Below are 22688 nucleotides of genomic sequence, written 5' to 3'. Positions count from 1 at the left end.
CTCCAATATGTCGCTTCCAAGATATTCTTAAGTGACATATTTCTCTGAAAAGAGAGAGACGTAGCTACTGCTCTCACTTCATGAGCTCTTACTCTCAGGAGTTTGAAAGAATCATCCGTGCAAGCCTTATGAGCGTCCGTATGACGTTCCTGACAAAAAAGGCTAAAGCATTCTTAGACATAGGTCTTGATGGATCCTTCACCGAGCACCAAAGACCTTGTCTAGAACCTCCCAACTGTTTCTTTTTCTGTATGTAAACTTTAACGCCCTTACTGGGCAAAGAGACCTCTCCGGTTCCCTGCCGACGAGACCCGATAAGCCTTTTACTTCGAAGTTTCTCGGCCAGGGATTCGAAGGATTTTCATTCTTCGCCAAGAATAATTCTTTGAAGGAACAGATGGCTGAATCTAGATTGAAACCCACTTTCTCACTAAGGGCGTGCAGCTCACTAACTCTTTTTGCCGTCGCCAGTGACAAAAGAAATAAACATTTTTCTCGTTATGTCACGAAACGAGGCCAAGTGCAGGGGGTTCAAATCTCTCTGATGACAAGAACTTAAGCACCACGTCTAGATTCCAGTTAGGGGGAGAAGTAATGTTAGATTTCTTGGTCTCAAAAGATCTAATCAGATCATGTAGATCTTTATTCGTTTCCAAATCTAGGCCTCTATTCCTAAAGACAGCCGATAGCATACTCCTATAGCCCTTTATCGTGGCTACGGAGAGACGCGATGTTCTTCTCTCAAAAATAACAGAAAATCAGCGATTTCTGTTACAGAGGTACTGGAGAAGGACAACTTCTTCGACTTACACCACCTTCTAAAAACTTCCCACTTCGATTGGTAAACACGGATAGTGGAAGTTCTCCGGGCTCTAGCGATCGAGCTTGCTGCTTTTCTAGAAAAGCCTCTCGCTCTGACAGTCTTTCGATAGTCGAAAGGCAGTCAGAGCGAGAGCGGGGAGGTTTTGATGAAACCTCTCGAAGTGTGGTTGTCTGAGAAGATCCTTCCTTTGTGGAAGGGATCTGGGGAAGTCTACCATCCACTCCAGCACCTCTGGGAACCACTCTTGAGCTGGCCAAAAGGGGGCTATCAGGGTCATTCTTGTCCCTTTGAAGTCACAAACTTCCTGAGCACTTTGCCCCAGAATCTTGAATGGGGGAAATGCGTAAAACGTCTACATGAGACCAATCTAGCAGGAAGGCGTCTACTGTTAGAGCTCTGGGGTCTTCTACTACTGAACAGAAGACTTCCAGTCTTTTTGAGAGGAACGTGGCAAAGAGGTCGACATGAGGAGTCCCCAAAGAGACCAGAGATTCCGGCAAACTTCTGAGTGGAGGGTCCCATTCGTATGAAGGACCTGGTTCCTCCTGCTCAGCCTGTCTGCTCTCACGTTCCTTACTCCCTGAACAAACCTCGTCAACAGAGAGATGTTCCTTTGCGATGTCCACAACAGCAGGTCTCTCGCGAGCTCGTACAGGGCATACGAGTGAGTACCTCCTTGCTTTCGAATGTATGCAAGGGCGGTTGTATTGTCCGCATTGACTTGTACTATCTTGTTCCTCACTAAAGGTTCGAAGCTCTTTAGGGCTAGGTGTACGGCAAACAGCTCTTTGCAGTTTATGTGCCAGACACTTGAAGAGCATTCCAAGTGCCTGACACCTCTCTCTTTCCCAAGGTTGCTCCCACCTTTTTTCCGACGCGTCGGAAAACAATACAAGGTTTGGGTTCTGTGTTTCTAGGGAAGTACCCTTGTTTTCCTTCAGTGGGAGTAACCACCATTCTAAATGGCATTTCATCAGAACTGGAATGGGAAAACTGTCCGAGAGAAGCCCTGGCTGAATCCTCGCGCCTGGTTGCTTCCTCGCGCTCGGCTGACGCTGCTGGTCTGGCAGACGTATCACGTCTGGAAAAATCCTCACGCCTGTAAAGCGTTTCTCGCTTGTCTGGCGCTTTAATCCTATCAGACGCTTCTCGTCTGTAGGAAACTTCGCGCTTGTCTGGCGATTCAAAATCGTCCAAAGAGTCTCTATCAGAGTAGATCTCAAACGCCTCACGTCCCACAGGAGCCTCACTCCTGGCGGGAGAAGGAAGACGAGACTTCTTGACAGGAAGCCTCACGTCTTTCTTATGAGGGGGATCCTTCGAAAGGACTCCTACCAAGGCGGATAACTATTCTTGCACAGCCAAAATGATCCTCTTGGAAGCCTCTCCGGCGTCTTCTTGAACGGGAGAGGGAGATCTCGAAGGAGTTTTGTCCAAACCATGGGACGTCAAAACCCTCTTAGCCTTCTTGATCGAAGGAGGCGCTTCTTCCGAAAAGCGTTCGGGGCTAGAATCCAACACAGGATCTTTCCAGTGCCTTTTCAAGGGGCCTGGACAAGTCCGAATCCTTCCACCCCGTTTAGGAGAGGGAGAGGCGGACGAAGAGAAGCACTCTCTGAGGACGCTTTTTCCTATAGCGGTCCTGAGCAGTCTGTCTATTTTACAGAGCCTGCTGAAGGGACGCCCTGACCGGGGGGAAATTCTCCACAACCTCCGTACGGCTTTCGACTTCCTTCTCCTCTGGCTTGGGAGCTTGGAAGAGGTCTAGGCCTGGGAGCGTCGCAGAGACGGTCAGACGCCCCCATCCCACAACATGGGGACACTCACTTCACTATAATAGTCACTTTCACAATCCTTACCTTTCATGGCAGCCATTTTGGATTTCATCCTGTGAAGAGTAGCTTTCAGCTCAGCAATTTCCGAGGCCGAATCTGAATGTAAAGCCAGTGAGGGCCCTGATACAGAATTAGAATCAAATGCATAGTTAAGAGAAGAGTTAGAATCATTAAAAGCTCAATAAGGCCTTGTACTACTACCCGCACCCTTAGAGATGCCGCCCTTCTGACTCTATCCCTTTCTAACTTCTTCAAGTAAGAAGTTAGAGTCTTCCATTCCTAACATTCAACCTTTCACACTCATGACAGGTGTTAGAAATAGAACAAATCAAAACCTCTACATTTGCGACATACAGTGTGAGGATCAACCGAAGCCTTCGGTATCCTCACCTTGCAGCCTACATTCACACACACTCTCACACAACCACTCGAATCAGACATTCTTGAAGAAAAATCAAAAGCAAGTCCAAATCCAGTCCACAGTAGCGAATGCCAAAACAACAATCCAGGTACGTCACCAAAAGTCCACAAAAAGATGATCAATTGTCTAGAAAAGCGAATTCCAGTCAGGAGGTGGCAGCAACGATGTTGATACCACCGGCGACAGAAAATATATGCGTAGAAAACGGGAATGGTTCCTAGTCCTGCCGCCCAGGGCAGGCCGGTAGATCACCTGACCTACCTGTAGCGAGTGGCGCGAAATTTGAATTTCTGTCGGGGACGACGGAGTCTTAGCTATGTATATATCTGACAGGTAAGTTGATTGTATGAAAAGTACTTTTAACGCGTCCTGACACCGGAGATGGTCATCAGTCACGAGTTGTTGTTGGTGAGAGACAGAGCTAAAGACCTCTACTAGGTACTAGGTACTCTCCTTTCAAAGTATATAAGAATTTTCTCCAAAGTTAGAAATTAAGGCCATATTTAAAGCTTTAAACAGGGTAATGAAAAGGGTGGCCAACGCAGGCCCACAACACTGAAACCCTTTCAAAATTTTTACTTATAATTAAAAAACTTTAGAAGATTGACGAGGAGTCGCTTGTGTCAACAAACTTCCCATTTCCTATGATAAATCCACACACCACTTGTACCCATAGACGCTGGGGCACTTTCATCACAACAAACGTAAAACGGTCCCTTGCCACGACGTTTTTAAGGAAACTACAGTTTGTTCATGAAACTTACCTGTCAGATATATATATAGCTGTATTTTTCCGAATCCGACAGAAATTTAAACACTTACGACACACGCAGTGGGAGTCAGGTGGTTAGTACCCATTCCCGCCGCTGGGAGGCGGGTATCAGGAATCATTCCCATTTTCTATTCATAATTTTTCTGTCGCCGGTGCTGAAAACACCTGTTTTCAGTACCTCCGTCTTAGGATTTTGGAAACTTCATTGCCGCTAAGTATCCTAATTGTCTTTTGATTTATTCACTTGGATTTGTGGCTAGGCATACGCTATCTTAAATTGATTTGAATTTGATTCATTTTTGCATAAAATATCTGAATCTAGTTAGGCTAGTTTCAGACGGGGTTGTCTGCAAAGATAGGGTGTGGCTACCGTAAGCTTCGGTAGATTCGCACTTGGTATGTACGAGGGGTATGGGTCTTGCTTCTTTGTTGAGATTTGTCATGTAAGGAGTGTGAGACTTTGTCTATTCCGTAAGGAAGACGTATGATTCGTATGTACGCAATTAATCAGTAAACATGTCTAATTCCGTAAGGAAGACGTATGATTCGTATGTACGCAATTAATCAGTAACAAAAGTCAGGGTAGTGAACCTGCTAACCTTCCTGTAGACTTTATTTTGCATAACCCTGTAGTATGGCCTACGGGCTATGTATATGTCTACGAGAGGTGCTCGCTCTCCTTCATTGCTGTGAAGTGCTACTTCTGTAATTGTTACTCCTAACCCTGCAGTGTTGCCTTCGGGCCCTAAGCAGTGTCTGTAGAGAAATTGCCCTTTCTCTGATACTCCTTCGATTCGTAACTTAGAATCGAAAGTGCTTGCTTTAGAGAGTAAAAGTGAAGTGCAGAAGTGCAGTGATACCCCTTGTGTAGTGGAGGGTGCGTCAGATCGGCCTCGTTTCGCCTCTAGGCCGGGACCTCTGCTTGACTCCCAGAACCAGTGAGAGAGCATGTCGAAAGCCGAAGGAGGGTTACGAGGAACCCCCACCGATCTGGCGTGCCTTCGGCAGTTTCTGATGAAAATCCCCAGACTGCCTAAGTGCGTGCACGTGCACGAATCCTGAAGGATTGCTTCTCGTCCTCCAAAAAAGAAGCGTCCTCCCCTCGCAGGGGTTGGAGCTTTCGGATGGACTCGCGCCCTCTAAATAGAAGCTTTATAGAAGAGGACGCTTCACGTCCTCTCTCTCTCTCGTTATGCGTTTCAGTGAGAAGTAAGAAGGCGAACGTCGCCTGAACTCGTGTCCGTCTTTCCACCGAGAAATACGTAAAAGAAGTCATAGTAGCAGTAAGCTTTTGAGAGCGGACGCCCAAGCCAGGGGCGCGCGGGTGCACGCCAAGCGCGCGCCAGTGGACGCCGAGCGTGCGTGCCAGTGGACGCCGAGCGTGCGCGCCAGTGGACGCCGAGCGCGCTCCAATGGACGCCGAGCGCGCTCCAGTGGACGCCGAGCGTGCACCAGCGCACGCCAGGTGTGTCGCCTGGCTGAACGTTTCTGTTGAACTCTTCAAGCTCTTGTTTCAGATTTGGGCTTAAAGAATTTTTACCTCTACCTTCGATGATACCTTCTACCTCACCTGCAAAGAATGTGAAGTAGGCAGTGCTTCGGAGTAAGCTTAAAGTGAACAGACAACTTCTTCGAAACCCAGCAAGACATCGGTTTTCGTGAATTCAAGAGGTCTCTGTCAATTAATATTGCTTTTCGCATAGGTGGATGGAGTTAAGGAAAGCTCAAGGGAAGTTCTCGTTTGCTCTACCGCAAGCTTTGCCATTCTGCCAAATAATTTAAGTTGCCACTACCGCAGTCAAGACTTTGCGATAAGGCAGTTACGGGTTATAAAGGCTCGATGTCCTGCACGTCAGGACTCTCGGCAACGTTCAGTAGGATTCTTGCAAAGGCACTCATCAAAAGTACGCTCTTCAGGAAAGCGCAAGACAGGACTGCCTTTGCCATACTGCCAATAAATTTTAAGCTTTAGCAGGCATTAGTTGTGATACGGGAGAGGAAGCTGGTTGGAGAGTTTCTTCCTCTTCCCAGGATAATTTTGCCAGCTTTTTAGCCCATCTGAAAGGGCTTTTCAGATGATAGATTTTGTTAGTTCCTAGTCGGGACTACGCTGCCGAATTGAACAAAGTCGTAATACCTGACGTAAGCCCAGTCTCTTAACAGGATTCTTGCCCCTTCCTCGTTTGAGACGGGAATCGGAAAATAAAATGCTCGACTTCCTGGATTACGTTTTGTCAATTCAGTGACTTTCCCCCATTGACAATATACTATCGTTTTGTCAAGTAAGTGGGTATCCCCTCATTGACAAAGATCTCTTTTTTGTCCCGTAAATGGGTTAGTTCTCATTGACAAACCAATCTCATTAACTTGCTATTGCGTAAGCGAATAAGCTCTTATTGACAAGATTCGGAAGAGCTCTCATTCGTCATTCGCAGACTCGTACAAGAAATAGACTTGTAGACTACGTCAATGAACGCTTATGTCCAATAACATAAGAAGCTTGAGCTGACTGCTTCGATTCTCCTAAGTTTTGTTCATGAAACTTGCCTGTCAGATATGTATGTAGCTGTATTTCCGAATTCAGCTATATATATGTTCTGCCAGGTAAGTATGAACAAACTTTATTGTGATTATAATTTCATATTTTTGCCTTGCGTTATTTTATTCTGGTTGGTGGTTCAAGTCTTATACGCTTGCTGTAGTTACCTCTTCGGATGGCAACCGAGAGGTCTATGGTCCATTTTAAGGACATTTAATCGTTACTCCCTGCAGCCTTCCAGGAGTTTCCGATTTATCTTTTACCGTTGTATGGTAGTGTTCTGACGACACAAACGCATCTATATATTTAGCGTTTTCTGTTTCGCTTAAATATACCCAGCTTGAGAGTCTCTTTATGCTAAAAATAACGAACCTTTTTCTTCATAGAATAGGGTAGCTGGCAACCCAGGCATAAAGTTAAGAGACGACGATGACGGACGATCGTAAGCTGCTGCTGTCACTGTCCTCTGACTCCTCTCCTCCAGTCCAAACGAGCCAGTACCAACTCGTTCGCTGTCATGCGCTGTAGGTTAAGTTCTCTCCTCCTGTCTTCTCTCCTGCGGGATTGACTGACTAACCGTATCTCTGTGCTGGCAGTACGTCTCTCCTCTCCTGCGGGATTGACTGACGAACTGTATCTCTGCCCTACAATCACGGATTTTAGCCTAAGATTGTGGGGATTTCTTACATGAATGAATAAACATTGCATTCGTTTTGGCCTTAATATGTTCTACAGAGATATCTTACTCCTTTCGGTGCTCGTTACCGCACGGTATAGGACTACGAGTCTACCACAACATTGCACTATTATATGCTCTCTTGCTTAGGCAAAGCGCAGCCTTATTAGGGAAGTAAACATACTGTGTGAGGGAATGATGAGCTTGCTGGGGACCATTTCCTTCCTAAAGAAGTTTGTTTCCCTGAATAGACTGCAATTCAGACCTCTACAGTTTTTTCCTAACCGGGAAACTGAAATTTTATTAAAGATCTAGGAATGATTCTGAACATCTCTCGGTGCGTTAAGTATCTCTTGAGGTGATAGAAAGAAGTTGCCGGACATCTGGAGAGGGTTTCAGATGTCCTGGATCATAATCTGAAAGAAGTGGTAAGCAATTCAGTCGTCCCTCCAGTCCTCGAAACGAGTTTTTGGAACCATGGTCATATCAACTCTGATCTTCCACAGCTCTCTCATATCTTAGGAAGTATCTTCTCTCGGTCCCGGTCGGGTTTACGAGAGAGCCTATTATAACAACAGGCGTAGAATGGAACGATCCTCTAGAGGTTCGTTACAGGATTGCAAAAGTCCGTTCGAATCGTCTTCGATCGAAGGCAGCAACTACTGACTTCCGAGTGGAATCTTTCTTTAGAAGTATGTTAGAGTTGTGGAGACTTTAGGGACGTCCTTTCATTCATCTCTTCGCTAGGTTGAGGACGAAGAGGACTTCTTCTTCTCTGCTCCCTTTTTCTCGATCCGGGAGCGGTAACATTAAACGCCATCCTATGATATTGAACGGGGATGGATGTTTAGTCTCTTTTCCCCTTTTTTCAATCACTTAGGAAATGTAATTAAGATGATTTATATCATCACAGGGAGCGACAATGAACGCTAATCGCCCCATGTTGGCCTTCAAGACCCTAGATTCACAGAGGTCACGTCCTTCCAAGGACCTTTTCCGAGAGAGTCGGTCTCCTTTAACACGAAAGGTACCTATAAACCTCTCCGCTCTGAGTCTGACTACGTTCAGACTATCGAGATGTTGACAGCATAAGATTGCAGTCTTCCCTTTCCGTTTGAAGAAATGGGATAAGCTGGCAGTCACAACTATTAAGAATACGCAAAATATGTTGTTGACGGCCTTTGGGCTCAGAGATTTGCTTCTGTCAAACAACAAAGCCCTTCACGATCTTTGAGTTTCTGTGAAATCTCGAAACTCGCTCACCATCTACTTTTGTCTCACCTGTTTTCTCGGAGTCAGACACTCGTGCGAGATCAGGAGACATATAGTAGCCCTGAGTTTCTTGTTGACGAAGTCGGTTGCGTTTATACACCCCCCGATGATCGTTTAACATGAGACCAGGTTGGACTGTCAGGCATTCGTCCTTCGGGATGCTGAATCGCCTTTTGCTCCTCGCTCCTTTCTCCTGGCACCAGAAGCTCGAGTCAGGAGTGGCTCAGGAGTTGATTCGCTAACGACGTTGGGTTTGCGTTGACACCCCCCCCCAATGGTTTTGCTTAGCTTGAATCGCCCAGCAGTCCAAACACTCATCCTTCAGCGAAGAATAGTGCCTTATGGTCTTCAGGGTACAGCCTTGCTGTCCTTGATTCGTCTGACTGGTCAACTGGTCGGTCACCGTGACGTTAGTAAACAGACGGACTGACTGTGCATGTCCAGATCGAAGCTTTCAATATGGAACTTAGACATAGTCTGAAGTTCTTGATGTCAAAGCATTCGAACATCTCCTACCTGTTTAACTTCTTGCATGTGATCAGGAAGGCATTTTTCTAACCACCCTAGATACGACAAAGAGGGGTTAGTGAGATTTTAAGCATCGTCACAAGTTTTGGCTTTAGAGAACACAAGGCGGTTGTGCTCTCTAAGCTTTTCGTTATGGCCTAAGAATGGAAACCCGTTTTGTCCTTGGGCCAGGAGCTTGGAAGCAAGGATGGCACAAGTTAGTGGGCAGGAGCCAGAGAGAGTCCTGTGCCCTGTCAGGTCTCTCAAGTTTTTATCTACATAAAACTCAAGAAAGTCGAAGTCGTACGGACAATCTGCAGTGTTCCGAAAAGACCAGACTTGCCCATATCGAAGAACACCCTGGCTTTATTGTTTAAGAGGTCTTTCAAAAAAGCTCCTTCTTTGTGTTTGCACAAAGATTTGAAATCTTTTGATTTGAATGCTCAGAGGTGAGGGCGCGGCCTCGGAAGCATTTCAACAGAGCATGGCACTCAGCAACATCCTGAGTACCATGTTTTAGCGAAGCACTCTGTGTTCAATTCACACTCCCTGCGAGATGTGAAGATGGCATATGAGATCTGCTGCTCGCTAGGGCCATACGTGTCTGCAGACACAATCTTGGGGGCAAGAAGTAACCCACTCATCCTATCCTGTAGAAACTGGTTAGGAAGAGCTCTTAATTTAGTAGTTGAGTCGCCGACAACGGTGACTTCTTAACTCTTAAGCCTTAGTTAACACACCTTAACTTTGGCTAGGTGGGTCAGGTGGTGATATATATTTATATATATATATATTTATTTTACTTCTTAGCCCTCATGGTATGGTCAATATGGTCTAGTCACGTCGTGGTCTCGCCCCTGTTGACAGATCATCTGGAGTGCACCAGCTATATAGGTCTCTACCTCGCTGGCAACTCTAGTAGCACAAGCAGACTTACGCGGCAGTAACCACGAAGTCAGCTATGCTAACAGGTAAGGAATCAAGATATCAATTATCTGCATATATATGTTTCCTAAAATCTTCTATTCTGTCTACTCCCACCACCAAAGGTGGGATTCAGCTATATATATATCTGACAGGTAAGTTTCATGAACAAAATGATATTGTAATGATACAATTAAGTTTGTTCATACTTACCTGGCAGATATATATAATCAAGTACCCACCCACCTCCCCTCAGGAGACAGTGGAAATAAAAATTATGAATAGAAAATGGGAATGATTCCTGATACCCGCCTCCCAGCGGCGGGAATGGGTACTAACCACCTGACTCCCACTGCGTGTGTCGTAAGTGTTTAAATTTCTGTCGGATTCGGAAAAATACAGCTATATATATATCTGCCAGGTAAGTATGAACAAACTTAATTGTATCATTACAATATCATTTTTGGTAGGAGACGACGACAAAGCGTGCACTAGGCTAGATAATTATTTAAATAATTAGTAAAACATCAATATTTTACATAGTATTTATAATGATTAACTTGAAAATATTCTTTAGTGAAAAAGGAACTCGATTCCTGACTCAAATTTAAGTAATTATTTACGGAATTAGTAGAACGTTTTTTTTTAAGTCCTGTATTATGACGTCACAACATCTTGACTTTTGTACCTATTGTAAATGAATTGCTATACTCAACTTTCTTTCAGAACAGTTTACCAATAATTGCTATACTCAACTTTCTTTCAGAACAGTTTACCAATTATTCATGCAGATTGTTATCAGCTATTCATGTAATTGTTATAATCGTTATGCGCATATACATATATCTTTATTATTTACTTTTTGGGTACTATATGAATATGTTTTACTGCTGGATTACCGCCATAGTGTGACGCAATGGCTTTCGCTCCCTGGGCCTCTTGTCTGTTTTCCCACCATAAGAAATTAATGGGGCCGAATTTGCAATGACCAGAAAGTCGTTAAAAGAGGAAAGTTAGCATTGAGGAGCATATGTTTTGATTGAGAAAAATACAAATTTATACAATAGCTAGCTTGTAAAAAATACTTGATAACAAAAAACTTGATGGACAACTAAGCAACATACCTACTATGGGTATCAGAGACATTGCAAGCACGTTTTCTGGCAATATTTCTGTAACGAACATCGTATCAGAACGAGATTTTGCTATAGTGTATTACACTCAGTGCTATAATTTATAAGGGTATTGTGAATCACTAATCGTAAAGAATAACGACACTTGTCCTTATACCAGGAGACGAAAACTCCATTATCCAGAAATGGATACGAACACAGCAGTAAAAAGCTCCACCTACCCTATCCCCCCACTGCCACCCCTGTACTTCTTGCTTCCTTCACCTTCCCTTCTCTCTCTGAAAGTTGCTTCAGTTTAAACTTATTTTTTATGATTTTTCCATCTATCTATCTAATAATAGTTTACATTGGTGGATATATCTAACGATTCACTAGAAATATAATTTAACATTTCATCGTGCATTTTATTTCACATGGAATTCACTGTTGCCAATTGGTATGTGTTCATCCTCCAAACTTGGTATAAGACTTACACAAAATGTGGAAATGGGTGAAATTAGCCTATGTATTGGAAGTTTATATACATAAATATTAAAGCAATTTTATCATTATTTGAATTACTATGACAACTAGAATTCATGGAAACAGATTATGATAATGCATCGGCGTATGTGTGTGGAGCGCCACTAATGTGGCAACGATGATTTTGCCATTCTTAGTATGCAAACATTAAAGGTTACATTTATTTCTGGCATACAGTTATTTAAAAAAATCAAAATACTAATGTAAACTTACTAAATCAATGAAAAGTGCTAGCAAAAAAAATTATAATTCACTAATTCGTTGTTTGCTTCGCGATGGTTTTCGGCAGCCAGATGTACGACAAGGTTAGAAACACTGAATTGTATCTACTTTAGAAATATCTGTAATTTTTCGGGGTAATTTGGTAGCAAAAAAGGAATAATAGACATGAATTAAATAAACATTTTGAAGTAACAAAGTAAAGTTAAACTAAATAATGAGTAAAGTAAACAATTAAGGGAATAAAGCTTTGCACCTCATAAACAGTGTCATCGTCTGCTGCTCGTAACTGTGTTTGTGGGGTGAGCGCTTAGGAACCAGGAACAGCAACGTGGTTCAAGTGCAATTTGGAGTGGATTAAGACCAACAATGTGTATAATTACAATCAAATAAGCACTGTGAAATTTCAGTTGTGATGGCAGTAAGGATAAAACCACCAATTACAAGGTAAAAATGAATTCAGTTCAATCCATGGCCCCGAGAATAACAAGTTTCATACTTTCACTAATATAGACAACAAAATGTTGCTTTATTGTGCTGATTACAACTGCAATCTTGAGTAAGATCAATAAACGTTACATATATACGCTAACATTGTTCAAATGAGTGCTGGGAAGGCTGTGAAAGATGGTGGATTGTCCGTGATTAGATCGGCCAGCCTGACGATAGCCGCCATATTGGATTTCAAACTGCCTTGAAAACATATTTTACGAAGAGCGTCACATGCTTATTTTAGTTTGTATTGGGCTTTCATATATCACATTATGTTGATGAAACTTCAATCTTTTGAATGGTATGCTTAAAGTTGTAATTGCATTCTTGTTTCACCAATTAAATATCAAGTGAATAAGACCTGGCCAGCGTGATGACGATGGATCGTCCGTGATTGTGTACCCTATAGGTTAGCATACTAACCTAACCTAACCTAAGAGAACATGTTACCTGACGGGGGGGCCGAGAAAGACTAACATAGCCTATAGGTTAGCATACTAACCTAACTTAACCTATGTGACTTACGACTGAAAACATCTGTTTCAGCAAAAACTTATTTCTTTTATTATTACACAAGTCACGTTGTTCAGTCCCCATTTTCTTGCTGTCACAGATGTGCCTACTGAGGCGGTAAGCAAGGGTTCGCACATGCGCAGTTCACAGCCGTACCAATATCTATCACGATCAGGATACAGCTGCCATATCAATATCCAGTTCGTATATTTTTTCGGGAAGGTGGTCGTGCTACGGTAGAGGCCAGGTTGCCATACGGTATTTTACCCTAAATCCTATTCTCAGATTATCGTTCCCGTAGGGGGGTAGTAATGCCATCAGTGGACCTCAGGCGGTGCACTGTAGGCATTGCTTAACCCTTAGACTGCGTCAATATGCATTTGGAATTTATCCCCCTGGGTGCGTAAAACTTCATAAAAAAATGAAATTGCACCAATTGACTTCATATACCTCTTGCTATAAGAACAGGACCTAGATTTTCCATATCTGGCATTATTTTTTTTTCTTAAAATGTGATTAAAGGCCTGAAAAATATATATATATATTTTCTTTTAGAAAAAATGGTAAAAAAGTAAAAAAAAAAAAAACGCGTCTGGAGTGCATTATACATAATCTTGACCCAAGCATTTGTTTTTGGGGAGCTAAATGAAAGAAAACAAAGGCATGTGGATTGAATTGCAACCATTTCTTGATAAATGACTATACACAAATATTTTTTCTTTGGTGAAATAGTTACCTTTTATGTATTGCTTTTTTGAGATTTTGTAGTGTTGAAAGAAAGAATGGAAAAGAATTTGCAATATAACTTTTATTTTATGCAGTTCAATTTTTATTATATGAAAAGAACAGAGAGAACCTTTCATATATGATATAAAGACAGGAATGAAATTAAAAAGTATTTCGTGCACTATATACGAAAAAAATCTCTTCTCAAACGAAATGGGTATTTTCATTTAGAAAACTTTTAAAATAAAACTTCAGCTAACCGCTATTTTTATACATTCAACTTCCCTGCCAGATATATACTTAGCTATAGACTCCGTCGTCTCCGACAGAATTTCAAATTTCGCGGCACACGCTACAGGTAGGTCAGGTGATCTACCGCCCTGCCCTGGGTGGCAGGACTAGGAACCATCCCCGTTTTCTAATCAGAATTCTTCTGTCGCCCGGACCATCAACATTGTTGTTGGTTCCTCTCGATTGGTTTTTTCTTTTTTCACCGGCAATTGATCTTCTTGACCGACTTTTGGTGACGTATCTGGATGGTTGATGGCATAATATACGCCTTTGTGGACTGTTTTGTGGACTTGATTTTGGATTTTCTTTAAATATGTCTGACTCTGGTATGGTTGTGAGACGTTGTGTGAATGTAGGCTGTAAGGTGAGGTTGCCGAAAGCTTCGGTAGACCCTCACACGGTATGCAAGAGGTGCAGGGAGTATGAATGTTCTTTTACTAATACTTGTAAGGAATGTGAGAACTTGAGTGAGAACGAATGGAAGAATCTAACTAATTATTTAAAAAAGTTAGAAAGAGAAAGAGTGAGGAAGGCTTCTCATAGAAGTTTAAGTAGTTCTAGATCTGAACTAATTCCAAGCTTGGGATCTTCCCCAAGGGTAAGTATTGCTACTTCTCCTTCCATTGCAGCCCCTTCTCCTATTGCAGAACCTGTAGATCCAGCGAAAGAACTTGCAGATCTAAAAGCAGCCTTCAAGTTGATGGAAAACAAAATGGCTGCCATACAAGGTAAGGCTAGTGATTTGTCAGTGGACAGTGATATGAGTGTCCCTAGTGTAGTGGAGGGGGCATCTGGTCGGCTCAGCAACGCTCCTAGGTCTAGACCTCTTCCAAGCTCACATGACCCAGAAAGGAGAAGGAATCGAAAGCCGAAAGGAGGTGTGGAGAATCCCCACCGATCAGGTGTCCCTTCGGCGGTTTCTGTGACACCCCAGACTGCCAAGGACCGCTATTGTAAAAGCGTCCTACGTGAGTGTTTCTCGTCGTCGGGATCTTCATCACCGAGACGTGATTGGAGAGATTCCGATCGATCTCGGCCTCTCAAGGGAGTTGGAGGGCGCCGACTATTGACTCGAGCCCTGAAAACTTCCCTGAGGAGTCTCCATCGGGAGTGAAGAAGGCAAGAAGAGCCATTCTTTCAACCAGATGAGAAGGAGGCAGGAGGTGGAGGCTATGGACTCCTCCCCTCCTCCTTCCCCTCCTCCCGAAGAGGATAAAGAGGAGGCTACTAAGAGGTTCATGATGGCGATGCATGAACAGATTTCGTCGTTTGTAAGAGTCCTGTCAAAGGAGCCTCCTAGAAGGAAAGACACTTCCCTTCCTATTAAAAGATCCTCCAGACGTATGGAGGTATTCACTCCAGGATCGATACTCCTACTCGAGGTGAGGTTTCCGGTACGAACCTGGAGAAACAATCAGACGTCTGGCACCGGCCAGGAGTGAGGAGTCACCCAGGAGGCAGGAGCCAAGAGACCAGGAGTGAGGAGGGGTCAACCAGGGAGGCAGGAGCCCAGAGCCAAGAGTGTGGAGGCATCCAGGCAAGAGGCAAGAGCCAGGAGGCAAGAGCCAGGAGGCAAAGGAGGGCAGGAGCAGGAGCCAAGAGGCCAGGAGCAGGAGCCAAGAGGCAGGAGGTGGCAGGAGTCAGGAGGCAGGAACCAGGAGTCCGGAGTCAGGAGGCAGGAGTCCGGAGTCAGGAGGCAGGAGTCAGGAGGCAGGAGTCGGAGCCCAGGAGGCAGGAGTCAGGAGGCAAGAGTCAAGAGCCAGGAGTCAAGAGTCGGGGACTCGTTCCTGGAGGTTATGACTCTTCGCCAAATAGGAGCTCCTCTCCTTCAGAAACATAGGAGGTCTTGGAAGGACTCTCCCTCCAAACGTGAACTTTCTCCTTCGTCTGATCGAGGGTTAGACGAGTTGTCTGACGACGAACCTCCTGCTAATGAGGGACTTTCTAGTTATAAAGTCTTGGCCTCATTACTACTACAAGAGTTTGGAGGATTCTCTTAGTCCTGCGGCTCCTCCTTCTCCTCGTTCTCTTCTTTTCGAGCTCAGCTACGGCTAAATCGTCGGCCTTTTTTGAAAATGAAGCCTGCGATATCAATGAAGAAGGCACTCCATTCTTTAGATTCTTGGATGGACAAGAAGAAGGAGTTAGGAAAGACGGTATTCTGCATGCCTCCTTCCAGATTGCACGGGAAGAGAGGTATTTGGTATGGGACAGGAGAGACTATGGGTCTTTCTTTACCCTTCCTCTGCAGATGCCGACTTTTCCAGTTTAGTGGAGGCCTCTAGACGTCACTCCTTAGGATCGGTCAGAGCGACGTGGAGCACTTCAGAGTTGAACCACTTTCTAAAGGGACTTTTTGTCACTTTAGAGGTGTTCAATTTCTGGATTGGTCACTCGGAGTTCTGGCCAACAAATCTAAGGATCCGGAGTTTCTGAAAAAACCCAGAAAATTCTCCATAGCGTCCTGTCCTGCCATGGACAAGGCAGTACAGGACGGTTCGGTGAAGTGGCTTACCTTTTTGGTGCTGGTCTCCTGAAAAAGAGATCAGTGTATGGTTCCCTTTTATCGAAAGGGGTTTCTCCGAGCCAGAGGACTGCCTTACTGTTCGCCCCTCTATCAGATCATCTGTTTCCTTCTCAGTTAGTGAAGGATATATCTCGCTCGCTAACTGAGAGGCGACACAAGACCTACTTACGCAAACGTCCAAGAAAGGACGAACGGTAGTGTCGACGGTTAAGAAGGAATCTCGTCCTACTCAGCAGCCCTTTCGTGGAGGTGCAGCGGCTCGTCCCCCTGCCAGAAAGAAGAGCTCTGAAAAGAGAGGAAGGTCTTCATTTAGGCCCTTCAAGAAATCGAAGTGACTTGTTGCTCCTCCAAGCACAGTGGGTCGCCAGACTCCTGAACTTTGCAGGAGTATGGGCACAAAGGGGAGCCGACCTTTGTCAGTGTCGGTTCCTAAAGAAGGATATGTAATCCCCTTCGACGACAGCCCGCCCCTAACATCTACGCCTCGGGAACTGTCAGCGAGGTACAGAGACCGTTAATGCGAAAGACTCTCCTTCAAATGGTGGAGCAAATGTGGGAAAAAGAGGCCATCGAACTTGTGCAGGATCCACACTCCCCGGGATTTTACAATCGCCTTTTTCTAGTACCAAAGGCATCGGGGGGTTGGAGGCCAGTTCTGGACGTAAGCGCTCTGAATCGCTTCGTACAGAAAAAGAAGTTTCGTATGGAAACGTCCACCTCTGTAATGTCGGCGCTTCGCCCAGGAGATTGGATGGTCTCTCTGGACCTGCAAGACGCCTATTTCCACGTTCCCATTCACCATTTGTCAAAGAAATATCTTCGCTTTGTGATAGGAGACAAGATCTTTCAGTTCAGGGCTCTGTGCTTCGGACTGTCTACAGCCCCACAAGTATTCACCAACCTGATGGCGAATGCAGCAAGATGCTTGGCTTCACCTAGAGGGGATAAACATCTCCCTCTACTTGGACGACTGGCTTGATCAGGGCCAAGTCGAAGAGTCAGTGCTTGGAGGACTTAGAAGTAACAAGGAACATGATAGATTCGCTAGGGTTGCTCGTCAACCTCGAGAAGTCACAACTGATCCCCAGCCAGAACTTGGTTTATCTGGGGATTCAGATGGATTCTCGGGGTTTTCGGGTATATCTTCGCGAGAAAGAATCGCTCGAGGTTTGTCGAGAATCTCGAGCTTCTTAGAAAGAAAGAAACAGCTCAGCGAGGGATTACCTGAGCCTTTTAGGGACCCTGTCCTCATTGGAAAAGTTCTTCTCGCTAGGGAGACTTCACCTCCGCCCTCTTCAGTTTTTCCTCAAAGAGGTGTGGAGTTGGGGGGGGAAGAGGAGGGTCAACTCTCGGACGTCTTCCCAATTCCACAAGAAGTAAAAGATCATATGAAGTGGTGGATCCCTCAGCTTCAAAAGAACGAAGGCGTATCGCTTGCTCTGCAGAACCCAGACCAAGTGTTTGTTTACCGACGCTTCGGAGTCGGGATGGGGAGCGACGCTGGGAGCAAGGGAGGTGTCAGGCACCTGGACAAAGGAACAGGTGTCCTGGCACATCAATTGCAAGGAACTTTGTGGCCATACACCTAGCCTTAAAGTTCTTCGAAGAGATAGTCAGAGACGGGGTGATACAGATAAACTCAGACAACACCACGGCTCTGGCTTACATACGCAAGCAAGGAGGCACGCACTCTTTCTCCCTCTATCAGTTGACAAGACACCTGCTTAAACCTGGACGGAAGAAAGAGGCATAACTCTCCTCACAAGGTTTGTTCAAGGGATCAAGAATGTGAGAGGCGGACAGACTGAGCAGGAGAAACCAGGTCCTTCCCACAGAATGGACTCTTCACGAAGAAGTGTGTCGAAGTCTTTGGTCCCTGTGGGGGAGACCTCACATAGACCTGTTTGCGACGTTCCTCTCCAAAAGAATAGAGACCTTTTGCTCTCTAGTAGAAGATCCGAGAGCCTTCGCAATAGACGCGTTTTTCATGGATTGGTCGGGTGTGGACGCTTACGCCTTTCCCCCGTTCAAAATCCTGGGGGAAGTGCTCAGGAAGTTCGTAGCTTCGAAGAGCACGAAGTTGATACTCATAGCCCCATTTTGGCCAGCCCAGGAATGGTTCACGGAGGTACTGGAGTGGATAGTGGACTTCCCCAGATCGCTTCCAAACAGACACGATCTACTCAGACAACCCCACTTCGAGAGGTTTCATCACAAACCTCCCAGGTCTCGCTCTAACTGCCTTTCGACTATCGAAAGACTTGTCAGAGCGAGAGGCTTTTCTCGCAAGGCTGCGGGCTCTATCGCTAGAGCCCGCAGAGCTTCGACGAGAAAGAGTATACCAGTCGAAGTGGGAAGTCTTTAGGAGGTGGTGTAAGGGTCAGAAGCTGTCCTCCTCCAGTACCTCTATAGTGAATATTGCCGATTTCCTCCTCTTTCTGAGAGAGGAATCACACCTATCTGTCTCGACAATAAAAGGATAACCGAAGCATGCGTCTTCAGTATTCAGGAATCGAGGCCTGGACATTGCTAACGACAAAGATCTACACGATCTAATTAGATCTTTTGAGACTTCGAAAGCAGCTACTCCTAGAACACCTAGTTGGAATCTAGACGTGGTCCTGAATTCCTTTCATCGGATAAATTCGAACCTTTACATCTGGCGTCCTTCCGCGACGTCACTAGGAAATGCTTGTTCCTGGTGGCTCTCGCTACAGCCAAGAGGACGAGCGAATTACACGCTCTGGATTCCACGGTGGGGTTCAAAGGAGATGCTGCCATCTGTTCTTTCCAGACAATGTTTTCTGGCAAAGAACGAAAACCCATCAAAACCTTGGCCCAGAAGTTTTGAGGTAAAAGGCCTATCTAACCTGGTAGGCAGAGAGATAGAGAGATCTCTCTGTCCAGTGAGAGCTCTTAAATACTATTTAGAGAGGAAGAGACAGATGGGAGCTTGGTCAACAAGGTCTTTGGTGTGCAGTGAAGAACCCCAAACGACTCATGTCCAAGAACGCCTTGGCTTTCTTTGTGAGAAGCTTTATTACGGACGCTCACAAGAACTGCTCGGAGGAATCCTTCGGTCTTCTAAAGGTCAAGACGCATGAAGTAAGAGCAGTAGCAACGTCTTTGGCGTTCCAAAAGAATATGTCTCTGAAGAATATCATTGAGACTACATATTGGAGGTGCAATTCAGTGTTTTGCATCTCATTATCTGAAGGACGTGAGAGTGACCTATGAGAAAGTGCTTCTCACTAGGTCCTTTTGTATCAGCAGATACAGTACTGGCTCTTGGAGCAAAGACTGATCCTTAATTTTGTGTTTTTATCGTACATAAACCTCTTGTCAGATATGTGCTTGGTTTCTATAGCAAGCTCACTACTGTCGCACGGGAGCAGAAGTGTCATTGCTGGTAGGGGATCAAGGGTATGTATGACTAGTAGGGGAGTACAAAAATTTTTTTTGTATATTTTGTAATGAAAGTGTAATTATGTTTCGAGTTTTTTGGTTGTTTGTGAGGAGTTCGGGGATTAACTCCTTACAATCTTAGAACTAACATGGATGTTAGGATCAGGTGATCGGGATCGGTTTTGTGCTCCTTGAACAAGGTGTATTGTCATGTTAGTGGAATAGCACCCAATGACAAAGGCCTTTAGGCTCTGCCGAGTAAGTGGATAAGACCCCATTGGCAGACCCACAAGAACTCTTAGCCATAGATCATTATCTCGCTGAGGCTCTTGAGGCTAAGCAGACTCCAAGGCAGTAGCCCGCGAAGTCTTCAGCCTAATAAGGTAGGAACCAAGGTTTATAAATACCTACAACATATGTTGTTTACCTGTCTATTTCAGTAGTTAGCTGTCTCTTACCCACCACCAATGGGTGCTAATCAGCTAAGTATATATCTGGCAGGGAAGTTGAATGTATAAAAATGATATTGTCATGTTACAATAAAGTTTTATACATACTTACCTGACAGATATATACGATTAATAGCCCACCCAGCCTCCCCGCAGGAGACAGGTGGAAGAGAAGAATTCTGATTAGAAAACGGGGATGGTTCCTAGTCCTGCCACCCAGGGCAGGGCGGTAGATCACCTGACCTACCTGTAGCGTGTGCCGCGAAATTTGAAATTCTGTCGGAGACGACGGAGTCTATAGCTAAGTATATATCTGTCAGGTAAGTATGTATAAAACTTTATTGTAACATGACAATATCATTTTTGTATCGCTATTTACATTCACAGGTCTTTTTGTACTTGCTTACAGTATGGTACATTTTGAAGCTTGGCAAAATGCACAAAGGTGGTTTGTTAGGACAGATTTCACAGTGATATGTCATTTGTTTTCTTTTGCACTGCCCGTTTTTCGTTTTTCAAGCAACAGTCAGTACTTCTTATACTGCAAACAATACAATCAGGCTTGTAATTTTTGTTTACAAATTGAGTAATGAAATGCCTGCTTGTGAGTCGGTTTGATAATGGTGATTCCAGTCTCCTCTTACCAATCATTGGCCTTTTTGAATAACCTTCCAATAATCCATTTGCAAAACCATGTAAACTGGTTCAAGATAAGAATTTCTGTTTGATCAGTGGTAACTAACCATTGATCAAACGGTAACTCTTATTCAAACTTTTCCAGGCTGAGAACTAAGCTAACCTACACAGCAAGCATAGGCTACATAGTTGAGGATACAAAAACCAATAAAACAATCATTATCTTAGAAAAAAAATGTAAAACTAGGGCGGAAAACCAAAAGTAATCTAACCTACACAACTGTGCATGTGAAGCAAAAGCAAGACAGGAAATGCAAGAAAAAATAATAATGACTGGTGTTATGAGTTTAGCTTGCATCGTTGTCAGTAGTAGCTTTCCAAATAAACGGGCTAAATCAATCAGTATTCAGTACTCATTTATCATTTCCCAAACAACGTCCACGAAGCCTAGCCCTCTAAAACGCATTTTTTCCTTTTCCCAACAACGTCCACGAATCCTAGCTTACCTAAAACATTCTGGCAACTATGTCTCGACTAGGCAAATCCTCCTCCTCTCTCTCTCTCTACTTCTTCCTCTGTTTTTCTATTTATATATATATATATAATTTACATATATATAGTTTACTGATTCATATATTTATGTACATTTACGATCGATTAAGAGGCTCAAAATTTAAATGACCAGTTAAAGGGCCAAACAATAACATTTAGATTCTGGCCATTCTACTATTACACCTCCTGTTACACTTTCAAACCTTTGGCTTAAATCCTATATTCAGCCCAACTCAGATTATCGTAAAATAATGATTGATTAATTAATGCAGATTATTAAGGAGACAGGGTTAGGCGTTACACTTCTTAAATGTAGCCCTGACGATCTGTATTTGACATTCAGCGTTACTTTAGGGGGCAGGACTGGGTGGTCGATCCATGGAAGAGAGCTTCACCCTGGAACCTGCCTTCCCCCAACCAGGTCAGGGTAATCAGACAGTTTAGGGGTCTAAATTCACTGCCTTATGTCGAGTCAAGATCAGCCACAGCTAGGATAAAGATCCCGAGCGGCAACTTAGTGGCCACTGATCTTGGAACACAGCCACCTTCCTGAAAAAGTACTTGAATTTGTTGCCATGAGCATCAGTCAAGAGTTGTGGCCCATCCAGGCAGTACACTGAGACCTCAATGCTCCTCTCGAAGTAGTAAGTGTTTTCTCCTAAATTATGAAATGGCATAATTCGAGCGTTTTTTTTCGTAGGGGGTGGGAGTGACCATGTTCCGAGAGAGGTGGCCGCTATGTCCCAGCTCGGTTATTTACCCAAGCTTTGTCAAATATTTATTTATTGATTGATCTGTGGAAAGCAATGAAGGTAGTATTTTTAAATACCAAATCCGCCACAGCTTGTGAAAAATGGTTCCGTGAATACAAAACCATTAGGGAGCTGTATGTTCAAGAAGGGATTAGCTAAGGAAACCTATTATAAAAGGAGCCTAATGTACCCTATCCTAACCTAGTTTGCCATGTTACCTAGCAGGGTGGCACTGCTCCCTTGACCTCCTCCTCCCCCCGCATGAGAAGAAACGCTCGACTTTTACCAAATGAACCTCGTGTTGTAACTCTGCACATGCGCAATAGCATTCCAGGATGGCCAGCATACGATTTTAAACAATTAATTATAAGGTAAAAACAGTTGACTGACAAAAAATAATGGTAAATTCTTAATAAGCAACAAAAATATTATAGAAAGGGTCAATGTCCAAGGAAATAAATGTCACAGAGCAATTACATACTTAGATCTACTGCAATGAAACACTGAGCAGTTTATATGCTTACAAAAGCAGAGTGTAAAAAAAATAAAAATAAAGAGAACATCAAATGAACAAAAAAACATGTCTTGTGGGATACAGACCTATAGAATTTTTTTTAGCAAAAATGCTTCTGTTTGCAGAAATACAACAGAAATTTAATATAGGAGAGAAAATAAAAATAATGGGAGAACATCAAATGAACA

General features: G+C 44.0%; 2 protein-coding genes across 2 annotated transcripts in view; both read left to right on the top strand.

The window, feature by feature from the left end:
• LOC135199366 (tRNA (uracil-5-)-methyltransferase homolog A-like) overlaps positions 1–22688 on the top strand; it is a 99041-nt gene that overhangs the window by 4544 nt on the left and 71809 nt on the right. The gene's annotated exons all lie outside the window — the stretch shown is intronic.
• Positions 1–22688, top strand: part of LOC135199038 (uncharacterized) — a 48448-nt gene that overhangs the window by 23578 nt on the left and 2182 nt on the right. Inside the window, 1 exon segment of the mRNA XM_064226954.1 lies at positions 12054–12090. Coding sequence (XP_064083024.1) covers positions 12054–12090 — 37 coding nt within the window.

This window comes from Macrobrachium nipponense, chromosome 25 (genome assembly GCF_015104395.2).
Source record: "Macrobrachium nipponense isolate FS-2020 chromosome 25, ASM1510439v2, whole genome shotgun sequence".
Classification (NCBI taxonomy): domain Eukaryota; kingdom Metazoa; phylum Arthropoda; class Malacostraca; order Decapoda; family Palaemonidae; genus Macrobrachium; species Macrobrachium nipponense.
Note: the sequence above shows the minus strand (reverse complement) of the source record. Positions and strands in the feature narration are given on the sequence as shown.